General features: G+C 47.0%; 1 protein-coding gene across 1 annotated transcript in view; it reads left to right on the top strand.

Annotated features, from left to right (window-relative positions):
• Positions 1–20,831, top strand: part of atp11b (ATPase phospholipid transporting 11B) — a 206,604-nt gene that overhangs the window by 27,951 nt on the left and 157,822 nt on the right. The window contains exons 7-18 of the mRNA XM_079504887.1: positions 1,240–1,343; positions 1,807–1,854; positions 3,816–3,880; positions 4,701–4,782; positions 5,007–5,157; positions 10,556–10,753; positions 11,177–11,335; positions 14,074–14,264; positions 16,073–16,141; positions 16,704–16,777; positions 17,736–17,839; positions 19,115–19,296. Of these exons, the coding sequence (XP_079361013.1) occupies positions 1,240–1,343; positions 1,807–1,854; positions 3,816–3,880; positions 4,701–4,782; positions 5,007–5,157; positions 10,556–10,753; positions 11,177–11,335; positions 14,074–14,264; positions 16,073–16,141; positions 16,704–16,777; positions 17,736–17,839; positions 19,115–19,296 (1,427 nt within the window). The remainder of the gene's footprint in view (positions 1–1,239; positions 1,344–1,806; positions 1,855–3,815; positions 3,881–4,700; positions 4,783–5,006; positions 5,158–10,555; positions 10,754–11,176; positions 11,336–14,073; positions 14,265–16,072; positions 16,142–16,703; positions 16,778–17,735; positions 17,840–19,114; positions 19,297–20,831) is intronic.

The raw sequence follows: 20,831 nt of genomic DNA on the forward strand, positions 1-20,831 counted from the left end.
TGGGACCTAAGTGACACTCCGCAACTGTTGATGAGCAGCAAAAAGAAGTTCCTTTGTGCCTGTCTAAGGGCTTGTGTGTTGTCTCTACTGTCTTCAACGTCCTCTTCACACCGGCCATGACTGTACTTTATTTTATTTTTTCTCCTTTCTTTATAAAAAATAAATTAAAAGGTTAAGTTAAGTTGTCTATGCACGATCCAACTGTCGCCATCCCACGATCCCAATTGGTGTCGCGACTCATAGTTTGAGAACCACTGCTATAGAGTGTAAAAGGGGGTCACCCAATCACTCCATTGTGGTGGATATACACACAGGACAGTTAATAAGTACAGTCATAATTCACTGCCAGAGGCAGTATTTCCTTTAATGCAATGCATAGTGTTGTTACCTTTTGGAGTTAATACACGCACACCTCAACCTCCGAGATGATGTCGTAATTACCTGTGCGACAGGTCTGTTGTTATTGTTTTTCTGTTGAAATGAACAGAGTACTACTTGGCTCTTCAAAGAGGAATACATCGTCTCTCGTTCCTGCACTCCTACACCATCACTTTAATAAATAGAATATACATTTTCGGGAGCATTGCCAATTTCATCCAATGAGGAGAAAGTACTCATTTATCGGCTTCAATTTGATAGCGTTCAATTTGGTCTGCTCATTTCTTTATCATCAGTTCCAATTCCCAAGTGCTGTTTAATTCCTGATATTGTGGCTTTTGTCCCCGACTGCCCCCAAGTCTGGTTTCTCCAGTCGGTGTCCCCGTCCTTAACTATTTGGTTTCATGGTCCGGTCAACATGTGAGGTATATTATTCTCTATTTGGTTTCATGGTCGGGTCATATTCCACTCTTCTGCAGAGGAGAAGACTTATCTCTTTCTTAACTTGGAATAGGATATTTGCCACGGATGAAGTGGAAATGATGACTCGCTGCTTTGTCTCTTTGTGGACACCTACTGCACTGTGACTATTCTCTTTCCCCCAGTATTCACACACTCTCTCTCTCTCTCTCTCTGTGTGTGTGTGTGTGTGTGTGTGTGTGTGTGTGTGTGTGTGTGTGTGTGTGTGTGTGTGTGTGTGTGTGTGTGTGTGTGTGTGTGTGTGTGTGTGTGTGTGTGTGTGTGTGTGTGTGTGTGTGTGTGTGTGTGTGTGTGTGTGTGTGTGTGTGTGTGTGTGTGTGTGTGTGTGTGTGTGTGTGTGTGTGTGTGTGTGTGTGTGTGTGTGTGTGCGCGCGATTTTAGACCAACTACTCCGTTGCAGAGACAGCAGTTTGTCAGTCAGTGTCCAGACTGGAGGCTCTCCAGGCTGTGGTGGAGTGTCAACAACCTGACGCCGACCTGTACAGGTAGACAAACATTCAAATAGGGCTTATGTATTGGTGTTAAATGGCCCCCAAGTCCACCATGGTGACTTCTATAGTTCACCCGGCATGCAGGACCCTCTCTCCTCTCCTCTCCTCTCCTCTCCTCTCCACTCACTCCACTACCACACTTCTTCTCATCATTGTCAGCTGATGACTAATGTATTTTTAGCTCAGTAGATTGTTTAGCTAGAGGGTTTTCCATCACACATCTCTCTCTCTCTCACACTCTCTCTCTCTCTGTCTCTCTCTGTCTCTCTCTGTCTGTCTGTCTGTCACACACACACACACACGCACACGCACACACACACACACACACTGTTTGTCTCTTTTGTGATCCTACCTTTTGTCTTCATTTCACGCCTTCCTCCTATCTCCTAACTGTCTATCTGCATCCATAGCTGTCTCTTCAGATTCACTCAGCGGGAATGCTTCCTGTGTTTTCCAGGTTCGTCGGTCGGATCACAGTGACCCACCAAGGCGAGGAGAATGTCAGGTGAGGCCAGAATCATCGGCGGCAACAAGCAAGCTACAGTACCACAACCAGAGAACATTTACATATTATGTGTATATATTGTGCATACAAGACGGGTGACGAATCAGTTCACCTTGGGATCTGAAGCTGATTATTCCCCCATTTGGTGTCTTGATGGTTGGTGGTGGTGGAGAGCGCTGGTTAACTCATTCTTGGCTAAGGACTTCTTTAACGCCTTTTTAATGAGATCCCACACCGCCAACGACGGCATTAACGTGTTAATTAGTGCTCTATTTAATGATAATACTATCAAGTTGGCTTACCGCTAATCAAAGCTCCCCTCGAGCGGCAGCATTGCCCCCCATAGAATAACCAGAGCCACCAGACCCCTCAATGCCGGGGTACAGCATTCAGGGACACCTGTACTGTTCTCTACAGGAGTCCTAGAGGGAGTTCCAGGGGGTCCCCAGCTAAATGATAGATCATTTACTTGGGAATCAAATGGACCTTAATGGGTCTCTGTAACTCAGAGAGTGTACAAATGGAACCAAATGGACCCCAATGGGTCCATTTGGTTCCATTTGTGCACTCTCAGTGTTAAATTAACATTGCAATAGGCCTATCAATTGGGGTGCCAGAGATGGAAATGTCATTAAGTGGGGGTCCGCAGCCTAATGCATGTCAAACTGCGGTTCCATGAAATTAAAATGGTTGAGAATCACTGCTAGAGCCGTAAAAAAAAAATCTCTCATGGGGGTCCCTGGCATATCTTTTCAAATGGGGGTCCGCAGGCTAAGAAGTGTTAAGTTGGAGGTTCTTGACATGAAGAAGTTTTATGCCTCATTTCACCTACCTACTGAGGATGACTCATCTGACCACGTCTCTGTAGATCAGGGCCTATTGCTTTTGCACCACTGAACGTAAACTCCTCGTTACGAAGACAAATGCACACTGAATGTGCATTTGTCTTCGTAACGAGGAGTTTTATGCAACTCTATTATAACATCACTCTCGACGTGGTTGTCGATAAACTGCTCTCGCTGACACTAGTCTGATCACATCCTGCATTGACATTCTCAGTCTCCCTCCATGAGTTGCTCTTTTGCTTGTCCTTTACATTGTGTACTAGCCCATTTTGGGCGGGAACCCCTTTTGGTGTTAGCATTATGTTATGCTTTAGCTATTGAAAAATAGCAGATCTACAAGCTTGTAGGTCTGCTATTTTTGAAAAATCGAAGAACGACTGACATAGAAACATAGCTTTTTCAGAAAACTGTCAGGATGACATTTTTAGAATCTGATCTCAGGTCAAAATGGGCTAGTGCATGAGCATCACGGTCATTAAATGTGCACTTCCAAGTTCCAACCCATTTACTGATGTCTTTCCTATAGTTCCAAATGCAGATGTCACTTTACTCACTGTTCCTATTGAAACACAAGCCAGTTCAGCACTTTGTGTGACTGCAGCTCGGCTCCTGCCATCCGTGCTCCAGTAATGAACCCAGATTTTTAAATCTTAAATCGACATCAACTGGGCATGCTTATAGCATGTTGATACATGCCACAGAGCATGATAGGATGTTAATGAAATGTCTTAAAATGAATTAATGCCACCAATATTTTTACTGCTTTCACCTGTATGACTGAGTGACAAATAAATCACTCTTCAAGGTTCAAGGTAGCTTTATTTTGTCTCCCGAGGAAGAAATTTGTCTCAGACAAGGACCCGCATGCAAGCGTGATCCATGCCCATGTCGCCGCAGAGCAGCGCCACATGATCTTGATTATTGATAATTGCTAAATAACAATCCACCTGTGTGCAAACTGATGCATTAGTTTTTCCCTGTTTGCGTGAGTGCCTGCGTGTGCACATGCTCAACATTCAGTCCTATGAAAACCACAACATTCAGTCATAATATGAAAGTCATAAATATGCATATTTACATGAAGTGTGCGTCTGTCTTCATCTGTGTTTCTATCAGACCACTGGGACCAGAGAATTTGTTGCTGCGAGGAGCAAGATTAAAAAACACCAAAGAGATTTTTGGTGAGTTCATGATATGAATGCCAGATTGAATGGGATCCTCAAACGAAATGTCCAGCTTCAGTTTCCTCAGTACATCTAGAATGGACCAATCATTTCCAGGGCTATGTCTGAATTATACAGCCCTGCATACTACGAAGAGTGTTTCGCTATGCGCAATTTTACACCAGAGGGCATTTTTCTACTTGACAAAAGGTATTATGGTAAAATCCACCAATTAAAGGCATTAAGATGACGCCAGGTGAGCTCTGAAATTAATGTCCCGTTTCTAGCCTTTTGCTGCTGACACCCATTCCAAACAGAGTATGTCAAAATAGCAACAACAACAAAAAAGACAGTGAAAGCACATTAAATGACGTATGACCTTTGCAACTTCTCCATTGACTCTCAACCCTCTGGAGTACAAATCGCTGTTTGGAGCCATTTGACATTGCCTTTTGCCCGTTAGCAAGACACTATAAACGGGAGCTCTGCATTTCTGCTGACCGCTGACACTGGGGATAATATTCTACACAGGTCTGAGTACCACAGGTATGTCAGACTCAGAGGCACATTATATATTTTCCTCTTACACTCCGCCCTCCCCCGCCGCCTGTTCCCCCCTTGCCAGCCTTTTTCGTTATGTCTTACCTTTTCAAGACATGCTGCGTGTAGCGTTTTTTTTTAATTCTATCGCTCCCCCACGTGTGCTGTGTGGGGGAAAACACACAGACACAGGATTAAGGGGGAACGCTCGCCGTATTATCTCCATCCATATCCAGTAATATGTCTTATGTTACAGTAAAGTAGTGCCAATGCTTAAAGGCTGTTTGTTGTCTTGCAGGTGTAGCTGTTTATACAGGGATGGAGTCCAAGATGGCCCTAAACTACAAGTGCAAGTCCCAGAAACGCTCTGCAGTGGAGAAGTGAGCTCTCTCTCTCTCTCTCTCTCTCTCTCTCTCTCTCTCTCTCTCTCTCTCTCTCTCTCTCTCTCTCTCTCTTGCTCTCTCTCTCTCTCTCTCTTGCTCTCTCTCTCTCTCTCTCACTCCGACATGTGAATGAATTGTCGCCCATATGATCAGCATTGAGGTTGATGACGTCGATAAACCCCCGTGCATACTAAATGGCCTGCATTGATCCCTCCGTCCAGGTCCATGAACACCTACCTGCTCATTTACTTGGGCATCTTGCTGTTCGAGGCCGTCCTCAGCACCATCCTGAAGTACGCCTGGCAGTCCGAGGAGGAGTATGACGAGCCCTTCTACAACCACAAGACGGAGCAGGAGAGAAACAGCAGCAAGGTACGGACGCACCGTGGCCCACTGTTCTCACTGTGGCCCACTGTTCTCCACACTGTGGCCCACTGTTCTCCACACCAGTGGTTCACTGTGGCCCACTGTTTTCCACACCAGTAGTTCACTGTGGCCCACTGTTCTCCACACTGTGGCCCACTGTTCTCCACACTGTGGCCCACTGTTCTCCACACTGTGGCCCACTGTTCTCCACACTGTGGCCCACTGTTCTCCACACTGTGGCCCACTGTTCTCCACACCAGTAGTTCACTGTAGCCCACTGTTCTCCACACTGTGGCCCACTGTTCTCCACACCAGTGGTTCACTGTGGCCCACTGTTCTCCACACCACTGGTTCTCACTGTGGCCCACTGTTCTCCACACCACTGGTTCACTGTGGCCCACTGTTCTCCACACCACTGGTTCACTGTGGCCCACTGTTCTCCACACCACTGGTTCACTGTGGCCCACTGTTCTCCACACCACTGGTTCACTGTGGCCCACTGTTCTCCACACCAGTAGTTCACTGTGGCCCACTGTTCTCCACACTGTGGCCCACTGTTCTCCACACCAGTGGTTCACTGTGGCCCACTGTTCTCCACACCACTGGTTCACTGTGGCCCACTGTTCTCCACACCACTGGTTCACTGTGGCCCACTGTTCTCCACACCACTGGTTCACTGTGGCCCACTGTTCTCCACACCACTGGTTCACTGTGGCCCACTGTTCTCCACACCACTGGTTCACTGTGGCCCACTGTTCTCCACACCACTGGTTCACTGTGGCCCACTGTTCTCCACACCACTGGTTCACTGTGGCCCACTGTTCTCCACACCACTGGTTCTCACTGTGGCCCACTGTTCTCCACACCACTGGTTCACTGTGGCCCACTGTTCTCCACACCACTGGTTCACTGTGGCCCACTGTTCTCCACACCACTGGTTCACTGTGGCCCACTGTTCTCCACACCACTGGTTCTCACTGTGGCCCACTGTTCTCCACACCACTGGTTCTCACTGTGGCCCACTGTTCTCCACACCACTGGTTCTCACTGTGGCCCACTGTTCTCCACACCACTGGTTCTCACTGTGGCCCACTGTTCTCCACACCACTGGTTCTCACTGTGGCCCACTGTTCTCCACACCACTGGTTCTCTGGCCCACTGTTCTCCACACCACTGGTTCTCACTGTGGCCCACTGTTCTCCACACCACTGGTTCTCACTGTGGCCCACTGTTCTCCACACCACTGGTTCTCTGGCCCACTGTTCTCCACACCACTGGTTCTCAAATGTTTTCATGTCGAGGACCCCACAAATTGACACTGCGGAACCCCCATTAGAAAATATATGCCGGGGCGCCCGCTGGCCTAGTGGTCCAGGCGCATGCCACATATAGGCTCTGGCCTGACAGCGCGTCGTGTGTTCGAGACCCGCTCATGACGACCGTTGCTGCGTGTCTCTCCCCTGCTCTCTCTTTCCTGTCTATCTTCACTTAAGTTGTAACTAACAATAAAGGCAAAAAGCCAAAAATAAATCTTAAAAAAATATATATGCCAAGGAGAAAATGTTTATGGCTCTAGCAGTGATTCTCAACCATTTAAATTTCAAGGACCCCCAGTTTGACATGCATTAGGCTACGGACCCCTCTATCTCTGGAACGCCAATATATATTGAAAATCCCACCCGTGTGAAGTGAGTGGTGCAACTCCGTGTGGGGGTCCCCGGTGGGGCGGGGGGGCCCCCGGAAGTTCCAGACCCACAGGAACGCACCCAGTGTGCTGGGCCGGTTCCGGCGAGCCACCCTGCGTCCGAAACGGTAGAGAAATGAGTCGACAGAGTTACCATGTGGGGGTTCCCGGGGGTCCCTGGAACATCCAGACCCCCAGGAACGCGCCTGGGGGGCCGGGCCGGTTCCGTCGTGCCGCCCCGCGTCTGAAACGGTTGAGAAAAACTCTGAGAGTAACTCTCTGAGTTACAGACCCATAAGGGGCCGTTTGGTTCCTACAGTAACAGTCCCCCTGGAACTCCCTCAAGGACCCTACGGGTCCCCAGACCACGCTTTGAGAACGGTTCTCCACACAACACGTACACCATCCAGCACTGGAGCACTGGAGCCGAGCCAGTCCCCCCAGGAACCCGTAGAGGAAAAATGCTGAGAGAACCAGTAAAGCAAAAATAGAGTTGTATTCAAGAAATGATCCTCTATAGAATAGATACAAATAATTGCAATATATTATTCGAAGACGCTGTAAAACCAGGGCTCCCAGAAGCATCCCAAAGTACAGTTTTTACCTGAATCATCCCCAAAATCATTGTGCTTGTCTTTTTAATTGAAATATATTTATGGATGTATTATTATTTATTGCTGCTGCTGGTGAAATATGTTTGGGCAATCTTTTCTGTTTTCATATTATTGTGATTCGTAGCCACTAGAAATCACTCCTACTGTATTTGCTAGTGTGGGTGTCATATGAGGACAGATTTAACATCCACGACTGCTGGAGAATTTACGGTAATGGAAAGTGCCTTGGTTGAGATGGAGAGTAGGAGTCTGTGGCAGGCAGTCGCACGCACGCACACACGCACTCTCTCTCTCTCACTCACTCACTCACTCACTCACTCACTCACTCACTCACTCACTCACTCACTCACTCACTCACTCACACACTCACACACTCTCACACACACTCTCACACACACACACACACACACGCACACACACTAGTCGACTAGTAAATCCACTAGTTGGTCACCAATGAACACTGTTTATAAATGTATAAATATTATTTAAAAAAAAAAATATTCACCAAATATAGCATCCAAAATACACATTTTGCAACCTAGAGGGTCCCTGGACTAGAGCTTTAATCAGGCCTAAAATTTTGAGCCTGATAAAAGTTTGGCCCGAGGCCCGAGAAATATCTCATAAACCTGGCCCGTCCCAACATTTTTATGAACAGCAGCAGCAGCCCTTTTCTCTTCATTAAATATGATTGGCTATATTCATCATGAAGAACAACCTTTTCACAACTTACTTATAGCAGTTGCGCTCATTCTGTTTTTCAAAGTGCCTGTCCCACTCGGCGGTTATTGATTGGATTTAACATATTCATTTGGAATGCGCAATGCCTTTGATGGGAGGACGAGATTTGTGCTGGTTAGACGGCTGCCTGCCGCAGCACTGCATTTACTCTTTCAAAATACGTTTCTCTATCTTGTTGGATTCATTCACCATATGCTTCATATACAATGTTGCTGGCCGCCACGGAATCTAATTCTCTATCCACGGAATCTAATTCTCTATCCACGGAATCTAATTCTCTATCCATGAAATCTAATTCTCACAGGCCGTCTTCACAGAAAGGCTATATAGGCTGCTATTGTATATGTAGCCTATACACTAGTTAGTATGTTCTAGCATGAGACTAGCAGGACACTGCCAAAGGCATCAAGAACTGCCAGCCAGCAAACTGGTGCTCTGGGAACCAACACACGGACATCGATCTAAAGGACGTCTCACGCTAACATACGTGGATCTACTCGAGCAATGCAGGAGCGCAAAGCACCAACGAACTGGCCAGATGTATGGAGAGCCGGGATGACTGGAAGTGACGATGGAGGGCTCGTCTGAGGACGACCTCCCAGAGAGATGTTCTGCCCGAGCCGGCCCGAAGCCCGACAAAATATGTGACAAAGGCTCCAGAGCATTATACGAGCGGAGTGGAGTGGGGGGGAAATGACGATCCACGCTCCAGGGTTGTTCTATCCGCTCATGTTAGTTCCACCCCAGCCACTCCGTTCCCCCCTGATCTGTCGCTCATCTTGATTTGCACACCTCTCTCTCCGCACTACGCTCAGAGATCCGTCCGCTCAGCAGTGGAAAAAGTAAATTCCGGGTGATTATTAGTGAGCACCTAAACACACTCCTGGGATATATATATCCCATTTTGGGCCGGAACCCCTTTTGGTGTTTTAAGCATTATGTTCTGCTTTAGCTATTTTTGAAAAATCGTGAAAATGTGGCGCAAATCTTTGAATATAATCTTTCAGAGCGAACGTTTTAAATTCAAATCTTTGCTTCTGGGGGGGTCCCTGAAACAACATATTTTCAGATGGGGGTCGGCGGCCAATTACATAATATTTTTGGGGGTCCTTGACATGAAAATGTTTGAGAACCACTGACATAGAAACATGGGGTTTTTCAGAAAACTGTTTAGAAGACATTTGTAGAATCTGGTGTCAGGTCTAAATGGGATACATATATATATATATGGAATCGTTAAAATCCTAAACCTATAAAGGATCCCAACCGTACTGGGGGGGTCAACCAAGGCAAAGCATACATACTTGCCTTGCCAAGTATGCCTATGGCAGAAACAGCTTTTCTAACCGTTGTACACCCACGAGGAACACTGGTCAAGATGGAGCACATGGTAGCTTTAGATGAACTGATTCATTTACTTCTTACCTCTTAGATTTATGTCTCTCTCATATTGCTCATTCTCTCACTCAGCCCCTCCTCTCTCTCTCTGTCTCTCTCTCTCTCTCTCTCTCCATCCCACCAGCCGTTCTCGCTGTCAAATAATAACGGGCTCCTTCTCTCTGCCCCAGAGAGGGATAAGTAGATGAAAACAGTTAGGGGAGATAAATGGGGCACTACTGTATATTTTGCCTCAAGCCCACACTGAGCGCATACACACACACACACACACACACACACACACACACACACACACACACACACACACACACACTCACACTCACACACACCCCCACAGGGTGGGCCCCGTCAGAGACTCTAGATATTATGACAAGGCGTAAGAGGAAGTGCCTGTCACTGGGCTCGCCTGCCTGCCTGCCAACACCAATCAGTCCAGGGGCCCTGGTCGTCTCTCTCTCTGTGGTGTAAAAACACCCAACACCAATCAGTCCAGGGGCCCTGGTCTCTCTCTCTGTGGTGTACAAAGACCCAACATGCCCCACAGGTTGCTAATAATCGCAGCTAATATTGTGCTTGTGCTCTCACATGTCTGTCTGTCTGTCTGTCTGTCACCGTCTGTCTGTCTGTCTGTCTGTCTGTCTGTCTGTCTGTCTGTCTGTCTGTCTGTCTGTCTGTCTGTCTGTCTGTCTGTCTGTCTGTCTGTCTGTCTGTCTGTTGCCCTCCATCTCTATTTTCCGTGCTCTTTTTGCCGTGTGCTGTCGGGAAGAAACATATAACTGAAGACTTGTGCTCATGAAACCACCTTCCTTCTGTCCTTGCTCTCCTCCCACATCCCGCAGCGCTCCACTCTGCTGCGTTCTACCTCCCTCAACCCCCTCTTCTCATTGGTGCGTTCTACCTCTCTCAACCCCCTCTTCTCATTGGCCCTTTTTTCTTAAGTTGTCCTGTTATTTCTTTTGTCTGTCAGATCTTGAGGTTCATCTCAGACTTCCTGGCGTTCCTGGTCCTGTACAACTTCATCATCCCCATCTCGCTCTATGTCACTGTGGAGATGCAGAAGTTCCTGGGCTCGTTTTTCATCGGCTGGGATATGGACCTGTACCACGCGGAGAGCGACCAGAAAGCCCAGGTGAACACGTCGGACCTCAACGAAGAGCTGGGACAGGTAAGGTCGCCCCGCAATATGTTTGCTTTAATCTTGGGCCAGGGCCAAGTGCAGGGTCCCACCCTTCTTTGGCAAAGAAAGTGTTGAGTCCAAGGATAAGGGAATGTTCACAGTCACTGCAGTTATACTGCTGTAAGTTTATCCCAGGGCTTGCTGGCCCCGCTGTGGAGTAGGGTGAGCGTCAGGTTAAGGACAGCCCCAGGCGGGCTGCCAACACCAAGCGAGAGACCCCGGCTGTCCTTTACTTGGCCTGGGGCTTACGGTAGCCCGAGTCCATGTGAAATCAATGACAGACCATCACTCGCTCGGACGCAGGCCGCAGGCGTGCACGCACACAGGTTTTAGAGAAAACGTACCACGAAAGCTTTTTACATACATTCTTTGATATTAATGTTGTGTTATCAATACAATCTTGTCCTCCAGGTGGAGTACGTGTTTACTGACAAGACGGGTACGCTCACGGAAAACGAGATGCACTTCCGTGAGTGTTCCATCAACGGGATCAAGTACCACGAAGTCAACGGCAAACTCATACCAGAGGGGATGACGGACGAGTCGCCAGACAGCTCTATACCTCACCTGGTAACACACTCCTAAATATACTGTTCATCCAGACAGCTCTATACCTCACCTGGTAACACACTCCTAAATATACTGTTCATCCAGACAGCTCTATACCTCACCTGGTAACACACCCCTAAATATACTGTTCATCCAGACAGCTCTATACCTCACCTGGTAACACACTCCTAAATATACTGTTCATCCAGACAGCTCTATACCTCACCTGGTAACGCACTCCTAAATATACTGTACATCCAGACAGCTCTATACCTCACCTGGTAACACACTCCTAAATATACTGTTACATCCAGACAGCTCTATACCTCACCTGGTAACACACTCCTAAATATACTGTTACATCCAGACAGCTCTATACTAGAGGGCAGCACGGGTCCACCCGGACCCGAATACCCGAGATCCGAACCGAGAACCGAGCCGGGTCGGGTGCAAAATATTGACATGCCGTCGGGGAACGGGTCGGTTCCATTTCAAAGCTGCAGGCCTCGTTTCGGGCATCTGCAATGCAGAATACCCGAAATGCCCGTGCAGGACCCGATTTTTATTATATATTAAACCTTTCAACTTTAAAAATAGGTTTTGAAAATAGACATTATGGTATGCGTGCGTTCAACTGCGTTGTAATGATTATGTTCTAAAATACACGCCTCGAGGATTTGGAAATGGAACGTATCCACTGGTGGTGGGTGTGTCACAGTGTGTGCGCAGCGCGCGCACAGTCACACACAACACGAACAGTAGCTATCATCACCATGGCGGCCCCCTTCTTGAGCGAGGTGAAACGCAAACTACAATCAAACGATTACAGCACGCAATCTCCTAAAGGGAAGTCGGATGTCTGGGACAGTTTTGTTATCATTGTCGACGCGGACGGTAAAAATGTTGGTGCTGCTAAATCTTCACTGAAAAAACACATGAATGGGAAGGCGTGTAAGAAAAAAGAGAGTGCCGGCGAGGGTCAACAACCACAACAACAAAGTGCCATCACGTCTTTTGTTGCTATTCGGAAAGCAATTCCATCCAAAAGAAAAGCTGTCATTCTTGATGACTGCATTAAAGTGTGCGCCAAGGATTTGCGCTGCAAACTGTACTTAACCATGCGACGCATTGCGAGCTTGTAGATCGGCTATTTTCAGCGCTCCTTTGTAGAGGCGGGGGTGATGCTGACGTTCAGTCACAGTGTTCACTTCAGTCTCATAATCACAGTCACGGTGAAAATAAGCATAATATAGGATTGGACACACCACGGGTGTAACGGGTCTTTCGGAACGGGTAGGTTTATTTCGGATCGGATCCTGTTTTTAACGGGTCCGTTTTGGACCGGATCCAAAACTTTCGGGGCCGGGTCCGGGCCGGGTGCGGCCAATTAGAATGTTTTCGGATCCGGATCGGTTCTGTTCTGATATCACCGGGTCCGTTTCGGACCGGGTCCAATTTTATGGACCCGTGCTGCCCTCTACTCTATACCTCACCTGGTAACACACCCCTAAATATACTGTACAACCAGACAGCTCTATACCTCACCTGGTAACACACTCCTAAATATACTGTTCATCCAGACAGCTCTATACCTCACCTGGTAACGCACTCCTAAATATACTGTACATCCAGACAGCTCTATACCTCACCTGGTAACACACTCCTAAATATGCTGTACATCCAGACAGCTCTATACCTCACCTGGTAACACACTCCTAAATATACTGTACACCCAGACAGCTCTATACCTCACCTGGTAACACACTCCTAAATATACTGTACATCCAGACAGCTCTATACCTCACCTGGTAACGCATTCCTAAATATACTGTACATCCAGACAGCTCTATAGCTCACCTGTTAACACACTCCTAAATATACTATACATCCAGACAGCTCTATACCTCACCTGGTAACACTCCTAAATATACTGTACAACCAGACAGCTCTATACCTCACCTGGTAACACACTCCTAAATATACTGTTCATCCAGACAGCTCTATACCTCACCTGGTAACACACACTCCTAAATATACTGTTCATCCAGACAGCTCTATACCTCACCTGGTAACACACTCCTAAATATACTGTTCATCCAGACAGCTCTATACCTCACCTGGTAACACACACTCCTAAATATACTGTTCATCCAGACAGCTCTATACCTCACCTGGTAACACACACTCCTAAATATACTGTTCATCCAGACAGCTCTATACCTCACCTGGTAACACACTCCTAAATATACTGTTCATCCAGACAGCTCTATACCTCACCTGGTAGCACACTCCTAAATACACTGTACATTCAGACAGCTCTATACCTCACCTGGTAACACACTCCTAAATATACTGTACATCCAGACAGCTCTATACCTCACCTGGTAGCACACTCCTAAATACACTGTACATCCACACATTATTGTTTACCGTACAAAGGCGTACATAAGCTTATAGGCATGAGATAAGACCTTTCTGATGACTTTCTGTTCAAGTTAGAAGAGCATTATTCATGGATTTTTTTGTTTTACAATTTCTAAAATTCTTGATTTATTTGTATTACAAAAAAATGTAAATCTTTTTTTAAATGTAGGAAAGGAAATGGGATTTTTACTCGAGTCGTGACCCATAAGAATTGGTCCGTGACCCACAAATGGGTCTCGACCCACTGTTTTGGGAAAGTGGTCTATCTCAACCCCCCCTGTCTGTCCCATCCCCGTACCCCTCTCCCTCCTCCTCATTGTCATCTCTCCCAACAGACTGCTGAGGAGTTGTTGTTCCTCAAGGCGGTGTCACTGTGTCACACGGTGCAGATCAGTTACGACCAGCCAGACTGCTCGCTGGCGGGCACCGGCGGAGACCCCTTCTGCCACGCCAACGGCTTCTCCACCCAGATGGAATACTACGCCTCGTCGCCCGACGAGAAAGCTTTGGTGGAGGCCACCAAGAGGTGAGGCCCGTTCACGGTTGTTGTTACACTAGAGGTTCACGCGCCCTTTGACGCGCTGTGCTCACATCTGGCGTCACAAAAAAAAAGACTTCCCATCATGGCACCTGTAACCCAAACATGCCTCGCACTGCATCAGCGCGCGTGTCATATGATTGGCCGTAGCCAATCGGAAGGAGGAAACACAGCAGTCCACTTCCTGTTTTTGCGCCGGTTTAAAATGCTTTTTTTCTCAGAATCTAGGCTCTGCATCCGCGGTGATTGAACAGAACGTTCTGGGATCATTTCTGATGTTATTGTGTCGAGGTTACAATATTAACGCTTCTGAAGAGAAATACACTTCTCTCCTGTTACTATAGGCGGGATCGTGAGGCTAGTGCCAGTGTAATGCGTGAAAAACACAGAAGAACCACTTCCGCCCGACCCGGAAGTGATAGCCCTCCATATTTGAGCCACATCAACGTGCGATGGATTAACTTTCTTAGCGCGATCAAGGATTAAGGCTTTAGTTTATAAGGTCCAAAAGATCGCAGTTTGTCTCATTTTGAGGAGAAAAAGGACTATTAAGCGTGCACGCGGCCGTGTGCACGTCGGATCGGGATGTAGGTGTTTCTACCATGTGAATAAAAAATATATATATACAGTATATATTCTTTTTAATGCTTATCAAATCTCGTAATCTCGTGAATGGCACAGAATGGCACAATGACCTTCTCAGTTGGATACAATAGCTACTGTATTCACGTCGTTCTGGCACAGATTCGGTTAAAATACAGATTGATATACACTTTGAAATAGCAGATGTACAAGCTCACGTGTCGCGATACAACACATTGTGAGCTTGTAGACCGGCTATAGAGGGTATGCGCATGCTTGTGAATGGCAAGTGAATGGCACATCGAGTGGCAAATCGAGTGGCAAAGCAACAGGCAAAGTGAGTTTAACATTGTTTAACGTTGTTTAATGCAATCAGATAGGACTTTTCTGTTTGGATGTATGGGTTATCATGGCCAGAAAGTAGTTTTTTGCCACTCAGTGGGCATTCCTGCATAATTTCCGGGTTTGATGATGATGTCACGCGCATACCCTCTATTACAGTTTTTTTTTAATGTTGAAAGTATACAATACCATTTCTTTGTATATTTCAGTTATTTGTCATATCTGCCCTGTGCAATTTGTGTTTACGAAGCCTAATGGACAAACAGAAAGGTTAAATACGTCCTGATGTTCAATGCCCAAAGCACAATTGAATGGATGATGGTGATATGATGCCCTACGAAACAATAATGATAGCCTTACATTATTATGACAGCCCTACATTATTACATCTGTTGTAAAGTCTGAAAACATTGTTATTAATTTGTGTCACAAACTGGTTAAGCAGGTTTGCTGGATGATATGCAACTACAGTAAACATGACATGACGACAAAACATGTGACTGCACAGTTAGTCTGACCTCAACTGCCTTCCCCAGTTCAGCAACGTAATTGAAGTAATTATGGCCACTATTTTAAAATAACAGTAGGCCTACAGTACACAATTAGAAAAAAGAAAGAAGAAAAAATATCATGTATTTTAGCCATTATGATTCATTTACTTTTACTAAAGTCTACATCTTCTTGGAATAGTAACAAGCTAATCCTTTCCTCTTACAATAGTTTAGGGCAGCATTTGTCAATAGGGGTGGTGGGTTACGGTAAGCTTGTTGTTGTAATGTGTAACAGACCAGACACTCACCTTTACGGTAAGCTTGTTGTTGTAATGTGTAACAGACCAGACACTCACTGATCAACGGCTGTCTGTCTTTCAGGATGGGAGTAGCGTTCACCGGCTGCAATGGAGAAACCATGGAAATCAAAACATTCAGCAAGCCAGAGAAGTAAGTCTGAGTGCATCTGCTGTACAAACAAGTACAGCAGACTCCTTCCCCATCCATCCTTCCTCTTTGATGTCTCCCTTTTAACTGTTACCTGTCCATTCAAACTCTAGACGGGCCCGCCCCAAAGTTATCCTCCTTAGATCTCCATATGGAGCTGACCTGTTCTGACATTCCATATGTTGATCTGACCTCATCAAACCCTGTACACTCAAGACACGCTCCATATATGGCCTGTACAGAATTCATTCCATATGTTGATCTGACCCCCCCATGCCAAAGCGCCAGTGCTCGCCCAGCAGTCTGCTGTCACCCAGGCGGATACATGCACGCAACCTCGCCCTCAGGCGTCTTGCTGGTTTTAGTTTGATTAATCATTTCTGTGATGAAGAATAGAAAAGCTAACGACAAACCACCAGCCAACAGGCTGGTGATATTTAACTCTGCCAGGTACATTTTCTTGTCCAACACAAACATTGAGATAAGGTTTACATGCATTCGGTAGCTCCAGTGTGGGACAGTTTACCTACTAAACACATGACTTTCTCTACTTTGACCTTCTCAGATATAAGCTGCTCCATGTGTTAGAGTTTGATCCTGATCGCAGGAGGATGAGTGTCATTCTACAGACTCCTTCAGGTAACTAACAACCACTGACCCACCTGAACCCTAGCATCCCTATTCTGGGGTCATTCTACAGACTCCTTCAGGTAACTAACAACCACTGACCCACCTGAACCCTAGCATCCCTATTCTGGGGTCATTCTACAGACTCCTTCAGGTAACTAACAACCACTGACCCACCTGAACCCTAGCATCCCTATTCTGGGGGATGAGTGTCATTCTACAAACTCCTTCAGGTAACTAACAACCACTGACCCACCTGAACCCTAGCATCCCTATTCTGGGGCTAACGTCTTTAACATTCTGGGACAACACATTTAACCAGTGAAGAAATATTAACTAGAGCTTGTGACTAAATGGGTTCTCAGTCTCATTTTGTGAGAAGGAACGGCTTTGGATGCACTGTAAGAGGTTTCCACCCGACAACGAATATATTTGACATTACAATGCTTTTTATCCCATTAAAACCGGGAAAGCATCCGTGTCATTTTAGACTTTAGCGTTGGCTAAATTTCTGAACATTTTTGAAACATCTTAAAAGTGTGAGAACTGAGAACTGCTGGTTTAGAAGGCATTTTGTAGAATCGACCTCAGGCCAGCTGGGTTAGACGCGCTACGTCCAACCAGAGAAACTCCCCCATGTCAGGTGAAAAAAGCGGCTTGGACTCCTCATGCAGTGAAGGAAGCATGAGGTCAGTCCGTTGCTCTCCCCAGGTTGGCAGAACCCTAACCCTAACCCAGGATAATTGACACTGGATGACAGTGTCAAAATCGTGGGTTAAAAAAAAAGTTCAAGAGATTTCAGGAAAAAGCCTCCTGAATGCTGCCACCGGGTATTATTATGGCAAGGAAAGGGGGGCATTTGCATTTCTTTCACCATATAGTAAATACTGCATTCATGGTCTGGAGAGGGACGTTTTTTTTTACAGACTGTGCCTGTAACTGACCATTGTTGTATATATGGTCCCTGCAGGAGGCAAAGTGTTGTTCACCAAGGGAGCAGAGTCAGCCATCCTGCCTTTCGCCACCAGTGGAGAGATAGAGAAGACCAGGCTGCATGTGGACGAGTTCGCTCTGGTGAGAACACGCTCACAAACACACACACACACACACACACACACATATGTAACAGGGAATGTGTGGTTGGAAGGTCAGCTGAATGTTGGTGCTGAGCTTCTCTAACTACAGTAGTAATGCTGTACTTGTTGTTAGTTATGGGGGAGTAGGCATAGGAATCATCATACAATACAATGAAGAGCCTGACTGAACTGTTGTTAGTTATGGGGGAGTAGGCATAGGAATCATCATACAATACAATGAAGAGCCTGACTGAACTGTCGTTTGCATTGCTGGCTCTGGTTTTCATTACAGTATATAATGCAATGCCCAATTATCTTTGAGTACTGCTTGCTGACCAAAATGTTTCTGTGTGTTTGTATATACTATTGTGTGCGTGTGTGCGTGCGTTGTGCATCGTGCACGCAGTGCAATCATTTCTGGCTCTGTCTTTCCCTGTTCCCACTAGACTGTAAATTCTTCACCACAGCACTCACGCATGTGCGCGCGCATGCACACACACACACACACAGCCAGCTCCACTCAGTCAGTGTCATGACTACCCAGGACTCAATGCTTGGGACTGGGGTTTGATTTGTAGTTGTTGCATTGCTTCTATAATTTAAAGCCAAGCTGATCACTTGTTTTTCCTTCTCTACCTCGTTCTGCCTTTTATTTTCTCTTCTGTGCTTAAAAAACACTTTTTTCTTGTTCAGTGACATTTTCTCTTTCTTTTCCTTTCTTACTGCCTTCCCGTCACCATTTGCCTGTTACACAATTCCCCCTTCCCCCGCCTCCCTTCCTCTCTCACCCTCACTCTCTCTCCACACAACAAAACCTTTAGTTGTATGTTTTGTAGCAAAGGCTTCAATATCTGATGTGAGGGGAAGCCCATTACTTACATTACGTTTTGTGGCAAAAGCTTTGCTCACACTTTATTTTTTTTCTGCCTTGATCTCCTTGCACTCTTCTTCCCTTTCTTTTTGAGTGGTGCAACCACTCCTATAGACAGCTACAGTATGTGTGTCCGAGCACGGAAATAGCGTTTGGTTGGTGTTCACCACCAAGTGTCACTATTGCGCAGCCTAACACACACACACACACACACACACACACATGATGATTTTGGGTGTGACAGTACACTACAGTGACAGCACAGTACAGTAGAGGGACCCCCACATGGTAACTCTGTCATTTCTCAACCATTTCGGTTGTGACGTGAAACTAAAGCTGATTCTGATTCACCTGTCGTGCCTCCCCCCCCCCCCCCCCCCCCCCCCCCCCCCCGCGCTACAGAAAGGTTTGAGGACCCTGGTGGTGGCGTGTCGCCACTTCAGCCCAGAGGAGTACACGGACGTTGACACGCGTCTGACCGCGGCGCGCACCGCTCTGCAGCAGCGGGAGGAGAGGCTGCAGGAGGCCTTCAGCTACATAGAGAGAGACCTGCAGCTCCTGGGGGCCACGGGGGTGGAGGACAAGTAAGTAGAGAGAGACCTGCAGCTCCTGGGGGCCACGGGGGTGGAGGACAAGTAAGTAGAGAGAGACCTGCAGCTCCTGGGGGCCACGGGGGTGGAGGACAAGTAAGTAGAGAGAGACCTGCAGCTCCTGGGGGCCACGGGGGTGGAGGACAAGTAAGGACCCTCATTTCATTACATAGAGAGAGACCTGCAGCTCCTGGGGGCCACGGGGGTGGAGGACAAGTAAGGACCCTCATTTACAACACTTTACATAGAGAGAGACCTGCAGCTCCTGGGGGCCACGGGGGTGGAGGACAAGTAAGTAGAGACCTGCAGCTCCTGGGGGCCACGGGGGTGGAGGACAAGTAAGGACCCTCATTTACAACACTTTAGAGAGAGACCTGCAGCTCCTGGGGGCCACGGGGGTGGAGGACAAGTAAGTAGAGAGAGACCTGCAGCTCCTGGGGGCCACGGGGGTGGAGGACAAGTAAGTAGAGAGAGACCTGCAGCTCCTGGGGGCCACGGGGGTGGAGGACAAGTAAGGACCCTCATTTACAACACTTTAGACACATAGAGAGAGACCTGCAGCTCCTGGGGGCCACGGGGGTGGAGGACAAGTAAGGACCCTCATTTACAACACTTTACATAGAGAGAGACCTGCAGCTCCTGGGGGCCACGGGGGTGGAGGACAAGTAAGGACCCTCATTTACAACACTTACATAGAGAGAGACCTGCAGCTCCTGGGGGCCACGGGGGTGGAGGACAAGTAAGGACCCTCATTTACAACACTTGTCAGGCATTGAGACCCTGTCCCACATTGTGACTGGCGGGCATCAGTCGGTGTCAAATGCCCTAATAGTTAGTCCCCTAATAGTTGTTGTAAAGCTCTCTCATTGTCTCTTTTCCTGCAAGATGTGTTTTAAGCCTGTTGAGAGATATCCCCTAGGGTCTCGGCTACCAAGTACCAAGTTGACGTCGGCCATACCACCCATGACCAAAATTTGTATTTAAAACCAAAATGTGAGACGCCAGAGGAAAAAAAAGCCCTGCATTTAAAGTACTGTATCTCAGAAACGACATTGAGGGGGCGTTTCTCTGGCCCAGACAAGCGCTGTGACGCTGTGATACTCACGGTCGGGTTTTTCCACCACCGACCGAGAGAACAACAACCGGTCAAGACACCACACACAGCAGTTTGTCACTGTAACATGCGATTACGGATATTTGGCAAGTAAGTGTTACGCGCGATAAAACCCTGGCAGTACGCTATTAATTAATGGCGGCGGATTGAGTTAAGTAATAAGTTGCTAACCCCGTCTTGTCCCACACAAGCGATACTTCTGTCCCTCAAATGTGAAGTGACGTGCTGGAATCTTGTGGATCTTCTATTTTTTAATAGCCAACGTTTAAATGGATGAACTGTTTAAAATGATTGTGATGCTACATTAACTGCTTTTGCTGGGGACCCCGCTTGAACCCCCTCAAAAGCGTAAAAACACAAAACGTTTAAATATGGAGATACGAGGTTTCTGCCCGACAGCAACGATATGTATATA

Source organism: Electrona antarctica (genome assembly GCF_951216825.1).
Source record: "Electrona antarctica genome assembly, chromosome: 7".
In the NCBI taxonomy this organism is placed as follows: domain Eukaryota; kingdom Metazoa; phylum Chordata; class Actinopteri; order Myctophiformes; family Myctophidae; genus Electrona; species Electrona antarctica.